Raw genomic sequence first — 17985 nt, 5'->3', positions numbered from 1 at the left:
GGAAGAGTTTATAAAAGGTTTGCAGTCCTGCTCTCAAACACACAGTCCTGAAGATCCATGTATTTTTTCTAAGGATAATTTTTTGCATTTTACTCTAGCAACTTTGCAAAAACCAAGAGGAAGAAAACACATAATCCACAGAATCCCCCCCACCACAACACATTCACATACCGAGGGTCTGCATTTACAGAAGTGACTCTGCTCAGCAGAGAAGAAGCCAACAGGCAAACTCAGACTCAAACCAAGCCTTGTGTTAAGGGCAGAGCGGCTTTTCACGTCTGCCAGCTCCATTTTCAGCTCCGTAACTCCGAGTTCAGCTTTTGGGCTTGCTGCGAGGCCAGGCACCAGGGGACTCACTCTGGCTGGAGCCCATGGGATGAGCTCGGCGGAGCCTGAGCGCGGCGCCGCGCGGTGCCTTGCACCATCTAGCGGGGACTCGCGGCCGCTCCTGCCCGCCCCGGAGCCAGCAGCAGGCAGCTCTGAGGTCTCCACTCTTATCCTCCACCCCTCAATCAAGGTGGCAGACTTTATTTGTCTAATTAAGCTGCTTTAACTATTCCCGGACAGCTGATAAGAAATCGAAGCAAGGGCCAACTTTTTTTTTTTTTTTTCCTGCTATAGAATTTGTTTTAAGGACTGTTCTGTACCATAACCTTGGAAACCCAGTCATCAAGGAAAACATAACAAGTGAAACCCACTGTTCTGAAGCCTCCCGAGCTTTAAATCATCCGAGCACAGAGTAATGTAAAAGAAAATATAAGAGTAATAAAAAGCTAATCTGGGTTTTAAAACTCTTTCAGAGGCAATAACCAGCAGTGACGACGGCGCACAGCACGGCGTAAATCACAACTCCTTTTTCATGGGACTGTTTTCCTCACGGAGCTGCAGTTGGAAATAACTCGAGAGGTTTCCCAAACAGAAAAGTGTTTGTGTTCCCTGATTACGAGTCGACAGCGAGGCCAGGGCGCAGGGCTCGTGTTACCTGTGGGGGTTCGTAGATGGCAGCGACCTCGGCCCGGATCCCCAGAGGGATGTCTTTGTGCTCCGTGTACCGGCCATACAAATACCCAAGATGTTGGTTTCCTGTCTTCCGCCAGAAGTCTAGGAAGCGATCTGCAATTGTGTGGTTCTCAAACATGATGTTGTCAACATGCCTGTATTTCTGTTCGACAAAGTTCAAGCGTCAGGGCCATCCTCAACTAGGTCGGGTCCCTTTGCCTATTGCCAAACCCTTCCCCCGAGGCCCCCAGCAGCACAGGACGCTCGCCACCCCTCACAGCTCAACCCTGCCAGGAACAGGGAACGCCGGCTCCCTCCCTGTCCCACACCACTCTGCCTCAGTTTCCCCATCCAGCACCTCTCCCTGCCCAGCACGCAGAATTCAGCACGGGCTGGGCTGCGGGGAAGCGCTGCGCATCCCCCAAATCCCCTGAGCTTGGTGTCCTGACTAGGGCCCTCATCCCACGAACTTTTGCAGCTAGAAGAGACAGTGAAATTTGAGCAGAAACAAGAAGAAACAGCGGGTGGGCCTTTGGATCCCATGAGGAAAGAGAGTGGAGATTCTTTGCTAGTGGTGCCAGCTCAGATGTCCTTCCCATTAAGAGGAAACTGCTGAACCAGATAGATTCTGGAGTCCTTTTCTGCAAGGACTGAAGACCTTAACAGCCATTTCCCCAACAACTGCCAATACGCAAAGGCTTCCCGCTCCAAGTTGGCTGTTCTTGAAGTCATCTCTCCAAAAATAAAAGTCAAGACTCTTCCCAGCTCTAAGCTCAAGGGCCCCTGCGAGCACTGTCTCACCTGCCTATTGAGAGTGATGGCACTTGGCTGACACTTTGTACAAATGCCTTCCGGCCAAGGAGGGTGCCCTTCACAACCCGATTTGATCTTGCAGCTGATGTTTTCCAGGGCAACAAATTTCCCCCTGCAAGAAGGAAAAGAGAAGGCTGCTGTTACCATGGTAAATGCTTCTGGGTCTCAAAAAAAACCCCCAAAACAAACAAAAACAAGTGGACAGAAAAATAATAGAGGAAGCAGAGCAGAGGAGACACGGTGCCACCGATGCTTTGCATCTTCCAAGGATCTCAAAATGCCCCTGCAAACTCCTGGGGGATGCAGGAATTCTGCAAGTCCCCAGGTGACCTCTGCTGCCCACTTAGTGAGGCAGGTCAAGAGGCCGACACGTGCTCCCCAGCCCAGCTCCTAATCAGGTACTCAAGCAAGAGAAGACAGAGAAAACTCATGGGATCCAGCTTAAATAATTGATGCAGCGCGTGGCAAGTAATAGATTATATCGCTAGGGCAAATTAAAGCTCCTTTCATGTGCACAAAGCTTCCTGTAAAGGGAAGTTCCTTTCAAATCAAAGTGTTATGGGCCTGAGCTACATCTCATGAAAACATTTAAAAATTCCCAACAGCATTTAGGAACGGGAGGGAGAAGGTTACATCCCCACATCATTTATTTAAAGGAGCTGCATTTCAGAAAAGGGTGGGTTCACCAACAGCACCAAAGGAGACTTCAGATCCTTCACAGAGCATGTGTGCCACAGCGAGGCATCAGAGGCTGAAACAAATCCTGCTTTCTGTGCCTCCTCTTTCTTCAGTGCTTATCTGGCCTGCGTCACCGCAGCATCCTCAACCCCATTAAGAGGCAGGGATGCCTTGTTTCCCATTAGTAGGTGGTGATCCATGGCTCCACAAGAGAGGGTTTCTGAGAGCGCGTGGAGCATGGTGCAGAACAGAATCAGGCCCCGAGGAAGCTTCAGCAGCCTCAACGCCTCTCCACAAGGTTGAGACCCAGGCTTGGAGCTTGGTGTAATTAGGGAACCTCTTACCTTCCATCTGGCCTGCTCTCCCCCATCAGTAGTGTTCCTGGAAGCAATTAGTTTGCCACACGCGCAAAAAAATATCCACAACCAAAAAACGTATTTAAAAAAAATAAAAAAAAGTGTGTTCTCCTCAGCTTGACATTCATAAGCTGTATCCAACATTAACTCCAGTGAGAACTGTGTGGGATTTATTTTTTTAAAAAACAAACAAAAAAACCCCTACAACTAGATTCCCTTAAACACCGAGATTTTCTTACTTGTCTGCCCCTCCGGTCAGCTTCCTGATGTAGGCATGGAACGACATATGCTTCACAGGAGGTTCCAGATGGTTTAAATAATCCTCATCAAAAGGCTGCCAAAAACACCACACAAAGAAAAGCCAGGTCAGACACCTGTCTGATCGTACATTGATCGCTCAACAAATGGATGTTCTAGATTCAACCCCACCGGCTCTCAATGTGGAAGCAATCAAGAAAATTTAGGCTCTTTTTCAAGGCAGCTACTACTGTGACAGAAACAGTGGGACTTTACAACAGCGAGTTTTATTATCGCCTCCTACTTTTATAACAGATTGGCTTCACAAATCAGAGCGAGCCTCAAAGGCAAAACGCTTTTTCCTTTCAATATGTAACAACAAACAAAAAGCCCAGCTGCTCAAATACGGCCAAAGAACTTCCAGAGCACACGGCAGGGAAGCAGGGGAACAGCCAGCCTGGCTCGCAGAGACTTTTCAGGGATCACTGCTTCGTGCCATAAATTACACAGCTTAGCACGTTTGTAGGCGTCGCTAGCGCTGCCTGCAACCTGAATAATGTGTGGTTAAACTGGGAAGTGCTGGGCTGCGTGAAGAGAGGGGCTGAAACAAGAAGACCCGGGCAAGGGCGAAGAGGGAGGAAAATTGGAGCTGTGCTGGAGCACCTTCTGTTAAAACCATTACTGCAGAAAAACAGAGCGTTCACCAGGACAAAGCCAGGGTCACGAAGGAGCTTCAGCTGTCCTGGACGGGAGCCGGCACCTCTGCCTGCACACGGCAGGGCTCTGACTCAGAGCTGCCATCTCCGTGTGGGCAGCGCCACGAGGAAAAGCATTCAGACTGCAAGAAACCGAGCCCAAGAGCTTCGGGTGACACGCTCCCGTCTGCCTTTCTGGGGGCTCTTACCTCTAGTGGTACACAGTGCACGCATTTACCCAGGGGGCCGTGGCGACACCTACGCAAAGAGAAACAGAATTAGCACAAGAAAGGAAAAGTTAATCTGCGCTGGCTTGTACAGTTTAACAATTTTGGTGTAAAAGCTCTGTAAAATCACATTACCCTGGGCAACCCCCCCACACCTATTAGGGGATATTACAGAGCCGTCATCACAAAGTAATTTTGTGCATGGAGACAGCAACGGCTTGAGCTTAAATGTGATAGTCCCAGGTCAAGATCAAACCCTCCCGATGTCCGTGCCACTGGCAAACAGCTCTGCTCCAAACAGCCACGTGAACCAGGGGCAGATCACAGCTTCTCAAGTTTTACGACCCCACGTTGAGGTTGTATTTCAATTCAAAGCATTTTAAACGCGTGTCACAGGGCCAGCCTGTGTAAATTCAACAAAAAGGCAACCAAAACATTCATCCTTTATCAGGCACCGAGGATGGTCTGGAACAAACAGGGGAGCATGTGTTTATCGGACAGACAAAGACCTGCTGGGTGAAGTTACAAAACAGCGGGGAAAGCATCTCCTTCCGAGGCAATCAATTTAAACCTAAAAAAGAACAAAAAGGCACCACGAAACCCTGCACCTCTGCCCCAGCACGAGGAACAGGTCAGTGCTAGTTTTCCAAAGAAGGCCTCTAGAGAGCAGTATGGATGTTGGCTCTTCTGAAGACGAGATGGATGGGATCCAGTTGCAGCATTGCTTTTAACAAAGTCTTGTGGCAGATAATGTACATAAAGGACCACTAAAGGCTGCTAATGCACTCCGCCGAACGCCAGCATCCCTTCATGTTTAGATTGATATGCACTCACAAATACAGGAACAAGCCCAGACACACACTTTTTATCATAAATATCCGCCACTGGGCTTTGGCTCCCTGCTAAGAACAATACCTTCATTTATTCTTTTGAAAAATGCGGTCAAGTTAAAGACAATGTTTTTGCCACGGAGCGGTGGGTTTCGCCTTTATTGTTTCAGTAATGTGACATTTCCCTCATTTATCATCAGCCTGAGAAGGTTAGATAGGATTTTCCCCGTACAGGCTGCCTCCCTCCAAACTTCCTCGCTGCTGCAGCACCAAAGATAAACCACATGGAAGACGACACAATGGGGAAGGGTGAGCTCCTCTGTCTTAGAAAGAATTCCTGGGTGCCTTTAAAATTTTTTACTCAAGGAGCTACTTTGCAGAGGGGCCTAGCCCCAAGCCAACAACCAGCACAGCCGTCAGGCCAGGAGCCAACTGGGACGTTGTTAACAATGAGCCACAAAAAACAACCATCCAGACAGAGGCCATTTTAGCAGCATCAGTGCAGATTTATGGGGGTATTAAGTCACCATTGTATTATTGCTTGTACAAAAATACAAGCTGCTTTGTTTATCTAAGCCCCTCGCAGCTAAGGGCTTTGGCAAAGTTAAACTTCGCTGCGTTTCTGCGAGCAGAACGGACTCCCTGGTTTCAGAGAAAGGTTAAGAACAGCACGTGATGGAAAGGAAGCCAAAAACCGAGCGGAGGCAGGGACCCGAGTCCAAATTCCACGTCTCTGACACTGGATGAGGCTTCCACTCGTTCCCCTCACTTCTTTGTTTTTTCTTTATAGGGAGTGGCTGGATGTGAAGCCACAGAAGGAACACCTTGGTGACGTGCCTCACGCACAGCTCAGCGCTGCACGGAGCAGGGAGAGGCACGAGATCTCCGAGCCCTGCTCTGGCAGAGGAGCTGTTGGCGATTCACAAACCAAACCTTGCTGCTTTATCACCTCTCATGCGAGGCGGGGACCTGGCCCTGCTGCTCTGCACGCCTGCCACCTCGGGACCAGCTAGGGGGGAGCTGCATGTTGGGACCAGATGGGACAGAAGCTAGCAGAGCCTTGGAAGCAGCGTGCCACACACGCAGCACGAGCCAGCACTTCCCCACGGCACCACCAGCTGCCAGGACATCCCGGGGAAGAATTCAAAGTATTCCTTTTAATCTGGAGCTCCAAACGTTTCAAGAGGACAAAATATACGATCGCAAGTCCCCGAACAGGGGGCCACCTTGATCAAAACAATAGATGCTCTGAATGAGTCCTTCCTGGCAAAGACCCTGGAATTTTGGTATCTGCTTCCTTCCTCAGCTCGCCAGAGCCTCCGCTTAACCTTGCAGGACAATGGCGAGAGCTGTTTTCCCTTGTGAACGTTTCAAAGGCAGCGAGGGATAAAGCAGAGGCTCGGGCAGCAGTTCCCAGAGCACGCTTCCTGGCTGCTGGTTTCGGGCAAGGTGTCACCATCAGGGGAGGCGCAGACACGCCGGTGGAACAGCAGCCTGCGTTACTTACAGCTGCTGGTCTCGATTTCGGTAAATCTTCCCGTCCTGTTTGATCAGATACTGGTCGATCTCATCTTCCACCACCTGGGGGGCCCCCGCAGGCCGCAAGCTTTGGGAGACAGAGGTGTCCATGGTCTCTGAGGAGGAGCCCGCTGGGCTCGAGGGGTAGAGAAACAGCATATCGCCGTGCCTGTGGGGGAGCAAGAACAACACGAGGGTGTCAGAGGAGCACGAGCCTTGCCTCCAAGGCTGGGGTGGGAAGCCAGGTGAGGAGCCTCACGCCATGCTCAGGCAGCTGGAAAGGCTCCCGCTCTGCCCTCTCCACCATCTCCTTTCAGCAGGGACTGAGCTATGCCAGATCTTCACCCTGACCACTTGAAGGACTCATCTTTTTTGCCCTACATAGTGTAGGAAAGGCTTTGTGCTCGGCTTGCTGCATGTTACAAATCACACCCGTGTCCACACGCACCTCCAGCACCTGCTTCTGGGTAGCAAAACCCCCCAAACCATGGAGCAGTGTGTGATTTATCTCAGTCTGCAGGCAGATTAGTGAATGTGGCTCTCCTAGCCATTAGCTACCTTCTTCTCCTGCTTCAGGTGTTCACACAAAGACAACTTTTCGTCAGCAAAGACCAACAGAAAAGGAGGAAGGAAAAAGTGGAAGGAGCCCATGGAGAGAGGCAACAGCTCCACCAGGGGAAGGGGCTAACGTGGATCCTGCACACGTCGCCACAGCCCTCCCAGGGCAGCTGCCAGCGCTGGCACATTTAAGTGACAAGCTGCACACAGCAGGAACAGCTCTTATATTTTAAGTAGGTATAACATTATTCTTGACTTTAACAGAACAAAGTCATTCCCAACCAAACACAAGGTGCGTGCACCACGTGGCACCTCTGATCTCCCCAGGGACCTGGCTACGACAGGAACAGGAGAACAGGAACCCTGGCTTCTGCGCAGGGGATCATCAGGCTGGCACTGATGCAGGAAAAAAACCCCAAAGCGCAGCGTGAGCGAGGGCAGGGATGAGGGAGCTCGCTGCAGGCTGCAAAGGAGCAAAGAGCGGCCTGGTGCTGCCTCCCCACAAGCAAACAGAGGCAAGAAGAGAGCTCAGAAACGGCTGCCACAGCCCAACGCCTCGTCAGTTTGCTCCCCCCCCATTTCTGCACGTCTGCCAGGCTCTCCTCTCCGAGTAGCTGCTGCTGAGTGACCTCTGAAAGCTGAGGCCTGCGGTAACGTGATAGCTCCTGCTGCTGCCCAGCTCGGGGGGGGGAGGAAAAGAGTTCAGACAGGCTGAGAGAAGAGGCACCCTGCTGTACAAAGCTCCCCCTGCACCCCCAGCGCTCCCTGTCAGGACTCACTTGATTTTCAGTAAGTTGAGGGATTTGTTTTGTGATGCTGTGATCTCTCCTGTCCTGTTTCTATTGGTGTAGACAGAAAACCCATTATTCCTGAAACCAAATTCTTTTGCAACCTGAAAGAGAAAGAATGGCAAAGTTTAAGATACCTCACACCCCGGGTCAGGTGCTGAAAGCTGCTCAGAGCAAGCGCTAAGTCCGGGGAACTTCTATTGCAAAAGCTTAGCTGAATTCATCCTCTTTTCTGAAGGCACAGGGTAACTGAGAAAAACAGAAAGACTCAGTAACACAAGCAGTTTGTTAAAAAAGCAACTGAAACAGAAAGTGATTCTCGCTCCTATGGCACAAATACAGCATAATGCCTACATCTGGGCAAGCTGTAATGACTCAGGGGGAGGAACCATCCTCTGTTAGCCCAGTGTTCCCACTCCAGCCTTGCCGGCACGCACCACACTCTGCTCTCATCTCCCTACGACCAGGATTTCTTGGCCCAGACCTTTGTCTCCAATGACAGACTTCAGTGTTTTTGGAGGAGACAAATCTCACAGCCCTTCAACAAAAGGCTCCAGCTCCCAGCTCGACACTAACCATGATGTACCTGAGAGTTTACACGTTTATTATCCAACAGGACACGCTCCAAAAGACAAAGAGCCACGATCAAGGAGCCCCTTAGTCTGAAACGCGTTAAAATCCACGGCTGTTAACCTGCACAGATCTGTGGTGGAAGAGCAAAGCTGCAAACCCTCTACCAGGAAAGAAACCCAAGCATTTCTTTTATTCAGCTCTGCACGAGGGTGCAGTTTTCCCCGATCAGCAGACAATTTCAGTGAGCACTGCTGCTTTTGTTCCAACGGTCGCTGCAAACACAATTGTTCCCTGCTCCCTCTGGCAACAGGAGCCCCTGAAACTCAGCAGCGTGTCCCAGAGGTTTTGAAAACAAAAAAACTTTTTCCTTGGGTGGGACTGTTCAGAGAGCAGCAGGTAGCTCTGACCCAGCCCCAAAATCCATCAGGATTTTGCTTGGTCAGGAGGGGATTGCTGCTGTGGTCTGGGGACAAGTGTAGAACAAATCAAGTGACCTAAAACCAGCAGAATGTCTCAGTCTGCTCCCCTTCCTCCTTGCAGGGGGAAAGGAAACCCAGCTGCCCAGAGCGGCCCTTCTCTTAGGAAGGAAAGAAATCCTCACCTGGGGGTTCCGGGAGGGGAGGAAACGGAGAACTGTGAGCTGCAGCCACCCCCAACCTGACAGTTTGCTGTGTTCCTCACGCCTCGGGGTGGAAACCTGCCCCAGAAGGCCCCAGAGACGCTCAGCTCCCTTTCCAAACTCGCCTTCACCACCTGCCTGCTCTCTCCAGAACGATAATGGAAACCTGGCAGCATGCAAAACGCACCCAGATGGCACTGAAAGCACAAACGACGCAGCTGAATCACAACTGGATCGTGCTGAAGAGGCCAATGCCCCGCAGCAGCCTTTGGTTCCCAAACGGCTCCCTGAGCCGCTGGGAGAACACAAAACGTGCGTCCTGCCCCAGGAAACCTCCTGCCCCAAGGATCCCAACTGAAAAGCTGAGAAGTTTTCCCCTTTCAATTGGTTATTTATCCCTCTGGAGTTACAACGAGGGATCTAGTTTTGGCTCTATCAATAAAAGCACTTTTCCACAGCTGGGCAAAGCACGTGCCGGGCTCGGCTACCTTCTTGAGGAACGTGGCCACGGTCTCGCGCTTGGTGGCCGTGATGCGCTTCACCCCGTCTGGAGACTGCACGCGGATGATCTGCGGGGAGAAGAGGACAGCCCCCGTTAGCTGCGGGGACACAGAGCCCACCGCTCCAGCACAATTAATCCCCCCACACCAGTTTTTAACGCTGCTCCTCGTCAGAGCACAACCACGCCGGGCAGTAATTCCCTCCTGCGTGGCGTTACACGCCCAAGGATTAATTACCCTAAGGGACGAGGCCCTGCGAGAAGCTGGCAGGGAAAAAATAAAACGCTAAAACTGCTTTTTGTTTTGTCAGAGCTCTGCCCTCGGACGCGGAACCAAACTTTTAGGACAAGGGTGGATCAGAGCTGCTCCGGGAGGGACGCATCCAGCGCCACAACCACCGGCCGGACTGGTGCCGACGGGCTCCAACCCTCGTTAGTGGCGTGCAAATTGCATGGCTAATGAGGGGACGCAGAGAGGAACATCCTGCGTTGGTTTATAATGAAGAGACACGAAGCCAGGAAACGTTCTGCATTGCTTTTGATGAAGCGTTAGGTTGGAAGTGGGGAAAAATGGCAACGTTGGGGGGTAAAATATAAAAATATACACAAAAATTGGGCATAGATGTGGTAATAAAGGGCTGGGGAAGCAGTGAATGTAAACGCTGGTGTCCTCAAGCTCCCTGCTGCAGCCTTAAAGTCAGAAATGGGGGGAAAATGGCAAGTTTGAGGGTTAAAATATAAAAATATCCACAAAATCCAGGCATGGGAGGTGGTAAAAAGGGCTGGGGAAGCAGTGAATGTAAACACCGGTGTCCTCATATTCCCTGCTGCAGCCTTAAGTCAGAAGTGGGGGAAAAACGGCAACTTTGATGTGGCGAAATATAACAATATAAAGAAAAACTGGGCACGGAGGGTGGCAAAAAGGACCGGGGAGGCAGTGAACGTAAACACCGCTGTCCTCACGCTCCCTGCTTGAAGTTTAAAGCCGGAGACGAGGCAAAAACGGCAACTTTGGTGGGCGAAATATAAAAATATAACCAAAAACTGGGCACGGGAGGCGGTAACAAGGGCCGGGGAAGCAGCGAACGTGAACGCTGCCCCCCGGGACCGGACAGGACCCCCCTGAGGGGGCTGCCAGGGGGCAGAGGAAGGCCCCGGGGGCTCGGGGGGGGCCTCCCCTTGCTCCCCCCAACCCCCCCCCACCCCCGGGGCCTTCCCCGCCGCCCCCCCCCGGTTTTTGCTGCCTCATCGCCCCTCCCCCGCCGCCGGGCCCCACTCACGATCGTCTCCGCCATCTCGCCGCCCTCCGGGGCCCTCTCAGCGCTGCCCCCGGCCCCCCCCACGCCGTGCCTTGAGGCCCAGGCCGGTTCCGTTCCCCTCCCCCCCCCGCTCCGCTCCCGCCGCCGCCGCCGCCGCCCCCAGGGCCCGGTCCCGGCCCCGCCGCCGCCGCCGCCCGCTCCCCTCAGGCCTCCGGGCGGGTCCCAACCCCCAGCCCCCGCGTTCCGCCGCACAAAGGTTCCTAGGCGGGGCGGTCCGCCGCCACAGCGTTCCCCCATGGAGGGGCGGTGCAACCGCCTAACCCGCCCCCCCCAACCACATCACCTATTTTTTCGTTCCGGATACAAACGGTCCCCCCTCCCTAATCTTCCTCCTCCTCATCATCCTCCTCCTCCTTTTTCCTCTTTCTTTCCCCCACGCGTTGGGGGAGTCCCCAAGGGGTCAGAAAACCACGGGGTGGGCTCAGCTGGGGTGCGGATCCTCGTCCCCTGCTCGCCCCCACTGCCCCTCTAATGGTGGCTCTGGACCCACCCTGCCAAACCTTCACCACCCGCCACTGTGGGGGCTGCAGGGGGGGGTCTGAGTGGGCCCAGCTGCGGTGCTGGGAGCTGCGGCCCTATTTAAGGCCCGGCCGCAGCCTCTCACATGATGGGAGTGTGACTGCAGCAGCCCCGGGGAGCAGGATGGCGCCGCTCAGGGAACGGCTGTCCCGGCTCCTCAGCCCCCACAGGGCGGGGGGCAGCGGGGAGAGCAGCCGGCTGCTGCCCCAGGTAACCCCCGGGACCCCCGTCCTGGCGTCTGTGGGGTCCTTGGGGTGGCTCTGTGTCCTGGTCCTGGGGGGGCTGGGTGCTTCCTGGGCACCTATGGGTGCCTGCATCCCTGGGGGTCCCCATAGGGACGAGCTGGGGGTCCCTGTAAGGGGCAGGGTCTCTGGCAGGGCTCCCCCCATGGCTCCCCATCTGCACAGCTCCCAGGGGGGTGGATGTAGGGTGCCCCGTGCCCACCTCACCCACACCCCATTGTGGTTATGGGGTGGCTCTGGGAGCCCCCAGCTGCCTTGTGCTGGTGTACATGGGGAATGTGGGGGGTGGGGGCCATTATGGGGGTGTTTCTGGGGGTCTGCAGGCCCTACAGCCACCACGGGGTCCGTGTCTTTGTCCCACGCAGGCAGCCAGGCTGGTGGAGCTGCCCTACCCCTCTGATGATGACGATGATGAAGGCTTGCAGCTGGGGGACGTGCACCTTTCTGTGGCCGAGCAGCACCCCGAGGAGTGGCACCCCGTGACCCCCAAACCAGGCGCCTTCAGACACTGCGTGCGGTACCTGGCCTTCCTCTGGAACCTCCTCTTCCTCCTGCTGGGCCTCCTGGCCCTAGGAGTGGGGATTTGGGGGCTGCTGGCCAAGGGGTCCCTACAGGACGAACGCCTGGCCCTGCTGGGCTCCGACCCCATGCTGCTCTTCGTGCTGGTGGGGCTGGGGGCCAGCGCCGTGTCCCTGGCCGGCTGCTTGGGGGCCCTGCGCTCCAACGCCTGCCTCCTGCGCTTCTTTGTGGGGTCTGTGCTGGCTTTTGTGGGGCTGGAGGTGCTGGGGGGGCTGCTGCTGCTGGCGACGAGGCGCCGGCTGCGGGATGCCCTGCGTGCCGCCCTGCTGCTCTGCCTGCTGCGCTACCAGCAGGAGCCCGACCTGCGGCTGCTGGTGGACGAGGTGCAGCGCGCCCTGAGCTGCTGCGGGCTCCGATCCTACCGAGATTGGGAGAGCAACCCGTGAGTTAAGGTTTAGGGGGGTTCAGGGGGTGTCCTCGCTGCAAGACTCGGTGATTTCTCCCCGTTCCTCCCGCAGGTATTTCAACTGCAGCGCCCCGGGGGTGCAAGCCTGCAGCGTGCCCTCCTCCTGCTGCCTGCAGCCGCTGCAGAATGGCTCCGTGGCCAACGAGCAGTGTGCCCGCGGGGTACTGAGCCTCGGGGATGTGGAGGCGGCCGGCGTCGTGCACCTGGGGGGCTGCGTGGTGCAGCTCGGGGCCTGGCTCCGCGCCCAGGCGGGCGGCATCGCCAGTGTGGCGGCCGTACTGGTGCTGCTGGAGGCTGCTGGGCTGCTCATGGTGCTGAAGGTGCTCGCGGACATCGCGCCTGGCCCCATGCAGGGCTGAGGGGGAGCTGGCTGCCATCACAAGTGGGGGATGCTGAGGGGTTGGGGTGATGCTGAGCACCGCTGGGGGGCTCCGTGCTCTCCGTCTGCCCTTCTTTGTTGCTGCCCAGAATAAAGCTCTGCAGAGGCTGAGCCCCCACCGTGTCCGTAGCCCATCTTTGCATCCCCTCCTGCTGGATCCCTGTACCCCTGGCATGAGGAGACACCTCCCAGCCCCGTCCCTGCCAACCCCCCCCCCCCCCCCCCACGACACCACGCTCCTGCACTCATTTTGGGTTTTAATGAGTATTTTTTTTCCAGGCTGTGCCCTGCTACGCAAAGGGGGCAGCTCCTAAACAAGCAGTGCTATGGGGTAAATGGGCTGCGGTGGCCGTGGCCGGCCTAAATGATGCCGTACTGAGCCAGCTCGTGCAGCTCCAGGTGGCTGAAGGCTTCCCAAGGGCAGATCACGGTGATATCTGGGGAGAAAAGAGGCTGCATCAGCACAAAACCCACCCTGGCAGCAGCGGCTGTCCCCGCAGGGCACCTTGCTGCCCCAATAGATTTGGGATCGGGACCCCGTACCTGTTCCCAGCCCTTCCATGCCCGGGATGTCATCGCCGAATCTGCAAGGAAAGTGAGGCTCAGTCCCCCCCAAACCCGTGCCATGCTGGGACCCCCCCATCTGTGTCCCCGCATGGGGTCCCGCTGCTCGGCCCCACTCACCCCTGCACCCCCTTCTTGGGCGGCTTGCTCTTGAACTGCCTCGTCTGCCTCTGCTTGAATTTGGGTGGTCCTTTCCGGGGGGTGGCGGGTCCCCCGGTCACCCTGGTGGCCGACTTGATCTCCGGTTTGTGGGGCTCCAGGCTCATGGCTGTGCCGGGGCCAGCAGCCTGCCCCGGGTCGCGGCTGTCCCTGCGGCTCCGGCGCTGGCACGGGACGGCTCCTCAGACCTGCTGGAGGGGAGATTTGGGGTATGGGGGGCTCCGGCTGCAGCCCCCTCACCCAGCCCAACCAGCGAGGGGACACAGGGTGCCTTGGGTGCTCCCACCCTGCCCTGAGCCCCCGTGGCTGTCGTTGATCAGCTTTCTGTGCTCACCCTGGGGGAGAGCCCCCTCCGTGCCCCTTTCGTCCCCACAACCTGGAATTAGCCCAGCTCAGAGCCCGCTAATCCCCTTACCCCAAAGGCAGTGAAGGGCACGCCGAGCCCCTGCGCTCGTTGGGCAGTGCCCTCAGTCCTTGCCCCCACCCCAGGGTGGATGTGGCACCCCGGGACCCCTCGCTGGCACCACCCCCGGGGTCTGTGCCAAGCGTTGAAGGTGCCACCAAGAGCTGGTGACGCTGCAGCCACAGGGACCGAGGCGTCCCTCGGGGTTTGTGTGCTGCAGGACGGTGCAGACCCTGGTCTGGCCACGGGTTGCAAGGCAAGGAGCTACAAAAATCCCAAGCCAGAAATCCCAGGGCAGCTCCATCCCTCCTGTGCCTCCCCGAGATGTGCCCGGCGCCGCAGATTTTCGGCACCGAGACTGCTCCAGCTGCGGGCTCGCTGGGACCCAGCACGGAGCTGTTGGGTTTGGCTGCAAATTCCAGGCACGGGAGGCGAACGCAGGCTCTGTCCCAGCACAAATTGATGCATCCCGGGTGCCCCAGGCGGCAGAGCTGTCACTTACGCAGGAGTTGAAGTCCCCAAAAGCCAGCGCTGCTCCGCAGGACTCCCTCCGCCCGCTGCCGCGTGTCCTATGGGTGCTGTGCGTGGCGGCTGGGGGCCGGTGGATTTTATCCTGCCCCGGGGTAATAGGATTAAGTCCCTTCTCCTCAAATGGGTAATCTGCTGTCCTTCCCCCTGCTCTGCGCCGGGGGGGCCGGCAGCGTGCGTGTGGGGAGGGGGTGTCGGGATTACCGGGGTGGGGACGGGCCGGGTGTCAGCCCCACGGTGAGGGGCAGGGAATGGCAGCAAAGAGCCCACGGGGGGGTCCCCATGCCTTGAGCTGTAGGGATTGGGGGGCTCAGTCCTGCAGAACGTGCTCGGGATGGCATTTGGGGACACGGGCACCAAACGTCCCAGCAGGGCAAGGCTGGCCAAAGTGTGGCCAAAACCTCTCCAGCACGGTGTTGGCACCGAGCACAACGTGCCCACAACAGCAGGGGCTGTGGGGGGTTGCTGGGGGGCTCCTGCTGTCCCTGTCCCCATCTCAATCCCATCCCCAGCCCATCAGGTGCACGGAACACGAGGCCACCAGCTAATCCCAGGTGGCACCACAGACATCCGAGCGTGGGGACAACCTGAGCACTGTCACAGGCACCCCAGGACAACCGCTCTGTTCCTGAACCCAAAACCTGCTCTATTCTTGAGCCCAAAACCTGGGGAAAAGGGGCTGGGAGCCCCTGCCCACCCAGCCCTGCAGCCCGGGAGTATCACTCCAAAGCCTGCCGTAATCCCGGCCCTAAAGCAATTACAAAAAGCTATAATCTCAGCACACTTTAATTGACCGCCAGCCCCTTCCACCGCTGGCAATTAGCTAGCCTTCCCCAAATAGGATTACGCGGATCCGGGAGCGTTTCACGCGGAACCAGCCACCAGCCCAGCAAAGGCCAGGGCCCTGCTGTTAATTACCGCTGCCAGACCGAGCTTCGTTAGCGCGGGGCCGCTTTGGGGAGCGGGCAGTGCCCTTGGCGAGCTCACCCAGGGAGGGGGGACGGGGCCGGATCCTGCCCGGCTCCTGCCCAAGCCACGCGTCAGCGGGCTGAGACCCTGCTCATCCCGGTCGGGATTTAGGGAGGGGACGCCTGAAGGTGAAGTTTAAGGGGTTTTAGGGCAGAGACGAGCGGGGAGGAAGAGGCACCGAGAGGAGAGGCGCCGCGGAGCCGGGCGCGCTGCCCTTGCGGGGCCCACGTGCCCGGGCCGCACGCTGCAAAATCCTACAACAAGAGGGGGGAGACGGGCACGGAGAGGCCCCCGGGGGGACGCCTGCCCCCAGCCCCGGGTGCCGACGGGCCCCTAAGAGGCTTAGCGGGGCGGTGTGACACCGAGCCACGGCCCCCGGCCGCCACCGCGCTCCTCTCACGCCACGGCTCCGCCGCAAGGACGAGGCAAGGGGAAAATCCCTGCCTCGTGTGGGGGGAGAAAAGTCCTTTTTTTGTATTCTTTTTGAGTAAAATTGGTTGGGAACAAGCGCTGAGGGGCTAACGGGTCAGCTCCTGTTCCTACCTGTGCCAGCAGAGGGGTCCCAGAGTGGTTTGTCAATAGGGCGACAGGCGCTTTATATATAAAATATAAATATAAAATATAAATATAAATATATAAAATAAAAATAAAAATAAAAATATAAAATATAAATAAAAATACAAATAAAAATATAAAATATAAATAAAATTATAGATAAAAATATAAATATAAAATATAAATATAAAATATAAATATAAAATAAATAGAAATAGAAATAGAAAAATAATATAAAAATAAATATGAAAATAAAAATAAAAATAAATATAAAAATAAATATAAATACACACATCTCTCTATATATTACTTTTTTATATATAAATATAAATATATAAGGCTTGGGGAAGCAAAAGCACCAGGCACCGGGCAGCGATGTCCTGTGGGGACCCCCTTAGTGCCTCGGCACCCCGAACAAACCGAGCCCCGACCCCACAAAGAAATGGGGGGGCACGGCGGGGTGGGTTTGTGGGGCTCAGTCCTTCTTGGCGCGCAGCCTGATCTCCGTCCTCAGCAGCATTTTGATGCTCTCGTCCTGCACGTGCCTCTCGACGGCCGCCAGCGCCCGCTCGCCCCCGTCCCCGTAGTGCCGCAGCAGCCGCTCCACGTGCTGGACCCAGACGCAGTTGGCGCAGCCGCTCATGCAGCAGTTGGTGGGGGGCTCCAGGTCGGGGGGGTGGGAGAAGGGGGTCTCGGCCCCCTCGTCCCCTGGGGTTTCTGCCCGGTGGTCGCTCCCCGAGGGGTCCGAGCCCCCCTCGCCGCTGTTGTCCCTTCCTGGGGTGTCTGAGCTCTTCTGGTGGGTGCAGGTGGTGCCCGGGTGGGGGGCTCTGGGGTGGTCCTGCAAGGGGCAGCCCCGTGGTGGTGGCGGCAGGGGTTGGGGGCTGCCCCCCCAAATCCCCCCGGCACCCCCTGACCCAAGCAGTAAGCCCTCCTTGGTGCCCCCAGCCCCACCAAAGCTCCCCTCACCCCCAGCCCATCCCTGCCTTCACACACGGGGTCCTCCTCAGAGCCCCCAGACCCCTGGTGTAGGCACAGCAACCCCAGAGCAGCCCCCAGACCCCCATGCACAGCCCCAAGCCCCCCATACGGAGACTCCAGACCCCCAATTACAACCCCCAGACCCCATATGGAGCCCCCTGGCCCCCCAGTGCAGCTCCCAAACCCCTCGCTGCTCCCCCAGACCCCCCTGTGCAGCCCCCAGACCCCATACGGAGCCCCCAGACCCCCATTTACTGCCCCCAGACCCCATATGGAGCCCCCAGACCCCCATGTGGAGCCCTCAGACTCCCATACGGAGACCCCAGACCCCCATATAGAGCCCCCAGACCCCCATATGGAGCCCCCAGACCCTATAGGGAGCCCCCAGAGCCCCATTTACTGCTCCCAGACCCCATTTACTGCCCCCAGACCACCATATAGAGCCCCCAGACCCCATATGGAGCCCCCAGACCCCCATGTGGAGCCCTCAGACCCCCATGTGGAGCCCCCAGACCCCCATTTACTGCCCCCAGAGCCCATATGGAGCCCCCAGACCCCCATTTACTGCCCCCAGACCCCCATGAGGAGCCCCCAGACCCCATACGGAGCCCCCAGACCCTATAGGGAGCCCCCAGACCCCCATTTACTGCCCCAGACCCCATACAGAGCCCCCAGACCCCCATATGGAGCCCCCAGACCCCCATGTGGAGCCCCCAGACCCCCATATGGAGCCCCCAGACCCCATAGGGAGCCCCCAGCCCCCCCCAGCCCCCTCCCCGTCCACCCCCAAGCCCCCCCTTGCCCCAAGCCCCGCCCCCTGCCCCTTCAAACCCCGCCCCTTTCCGCCCCGCCCCCTCTAAGCCCCGCCCCCGCTCACCCCCCGGCGCCCCCCCGCCAGGCCGCGCGCCCCCCGCGCCCCCCGCAGCCACATCCCGCCGCCGCTCCCCTCCAACGGCCCCGCCCCCTTCCCCCCCCGAGCGGCAGCCCTGGCGACC

The 17985-nt window shown here is 56.9% G+C and overlaps 4 protein-coding genes across 4 annotated transcripts in view; 1 reads left to right on the top strand and 3 right to left on the bottom strand.

The window, feature by feature from the left end:
- NPLOC4 (NPL4 homolog, ubiquitin recognition factor) overlaps positions 1-10789 on the bottom strand; it is a 28511-nt gene extending 17722 nt beyond the window's left edge. Inside the window, exons 1-8 of the mRNA XM_084492666.1 lie at positions 10671-10789; positions 9380-9460; positions 7691-7803; positions 6343-6522; positions 3988-4036; positions 3086-3180; positions 1801-1924; positions 983-1162 (exon numbers count right to left, since the gene is read on the bottom strand). Coding sequence (XP_084348792.1) covers positions 983-1162; positions 1801-1924; positions 3086-3180; positions 3988-4036; positions 6343-6522; positions 7691-7803; positions 9380-9460; positions 10671-10685 — 837 coding nt within the window. The 5' untranslated portion in view covers positions 10686-10789. The remainder of the gene's footprint in view (positions 1-982; positions 1163-1800; positions 1925-3085; positions 3181-3987; positions 4037-6342; positions 6523-7690; positions 7804-9379; positions 9461-10670) is intronic.
- A 530-nt stretch (positions 10790-11319) lies between these two features.
- Positions 11320-13421, top strand: TSPAN10 (tetraspanin 10). The gene is made up of 3 exons (XM_084492493.1): positions 11320-11438; positions 11836-12431; positions 12508-13421. The coding sequence occupies exons 1-3, from the start codon at positions 11352-11354 to the stop codon at positions 12812-12814; spliced, it is 990 nt and encodes a 329-aa protein (XP_084348619.1). The 5' UTR covers positions 11320-11351; the 3' UTR covers positions 12815-13421.
- Positions 13195-13664, bottom strand: PDE6G (phosphodiesterase 6G; the record flags this gene model as incomplete). Its single annotated transcript, XM_084492496.1, has 3 exons — positions 13195-13271; positions 13378-13418; positions 13519-13664. The coding sequence occupies 3 exons, from the start codon at positions 13662-13664 to the stop codon at positions 13195-13197; spliced, it is 264 nt and encodes an 87-aa protein (XP_084348622.1).
- Positions 13665-16308: 2644 nt separating this feature from the next.
- Positions 16309-17921, bottom strand: OXLD1 (oxidoreductase like domain containing 1; the record flags this gene model as incomplete). The annotated part of the gene is made up of 2 exons (XM_084492361.1): positions 16309-16850; positions 17868-17921. The coding sequence occupies 2 exons, from the start codon at positions 17919-17921 to the stop codon at positions 16488-16490; spliced, it is 417 nt and encodes a 138-aa protein (XP_084348487.1). The 3' UTR covers positions 16309-16487.
- Positions 17922-17985: the final 64 nt, after the last annotated feature.

The sequence above is a fragment of the Aythya ferina genome, assembly GCF_964211825.1.
Source record: "Aythya ferina genome assembly, chromosome: 18".
In the NCBI taxonomy this organism is placed as follows: Eukaryota; Metazoa; Chordata; class Aves; order Anseriformes; family Anatidae; genus Aythya; species Aythya ferina.
Note: the sequence above shows the minus strand (reverse complement) of the source record. Positions and strands in the feature narration are given on the sequence as shown.

Coding starts and splice junctions, on each gene's coding strand:
- TSPAN10 (XM_084492493.1), top strand. CDS start 11,352: ATGGCGCCGCTCAGGGAACGGCTGTCCCGGCTCCTCAGCCCCCACAGG. Junction 11,439..11,835: donor GCAGCCGGCTGCTGCCCCAG/GTAACCCCCGGG, acceptor TGTCCCACGCAG/GCAGCCAGGCTGGTGGAGCT. Junction 12,432..12,507: donor CGAGATTGGGAGAGCAACCC/GTGAGTTAAGGT, acceptor TTCCTCCCGCAG/GTATTTCAACTGCAGCGCCC.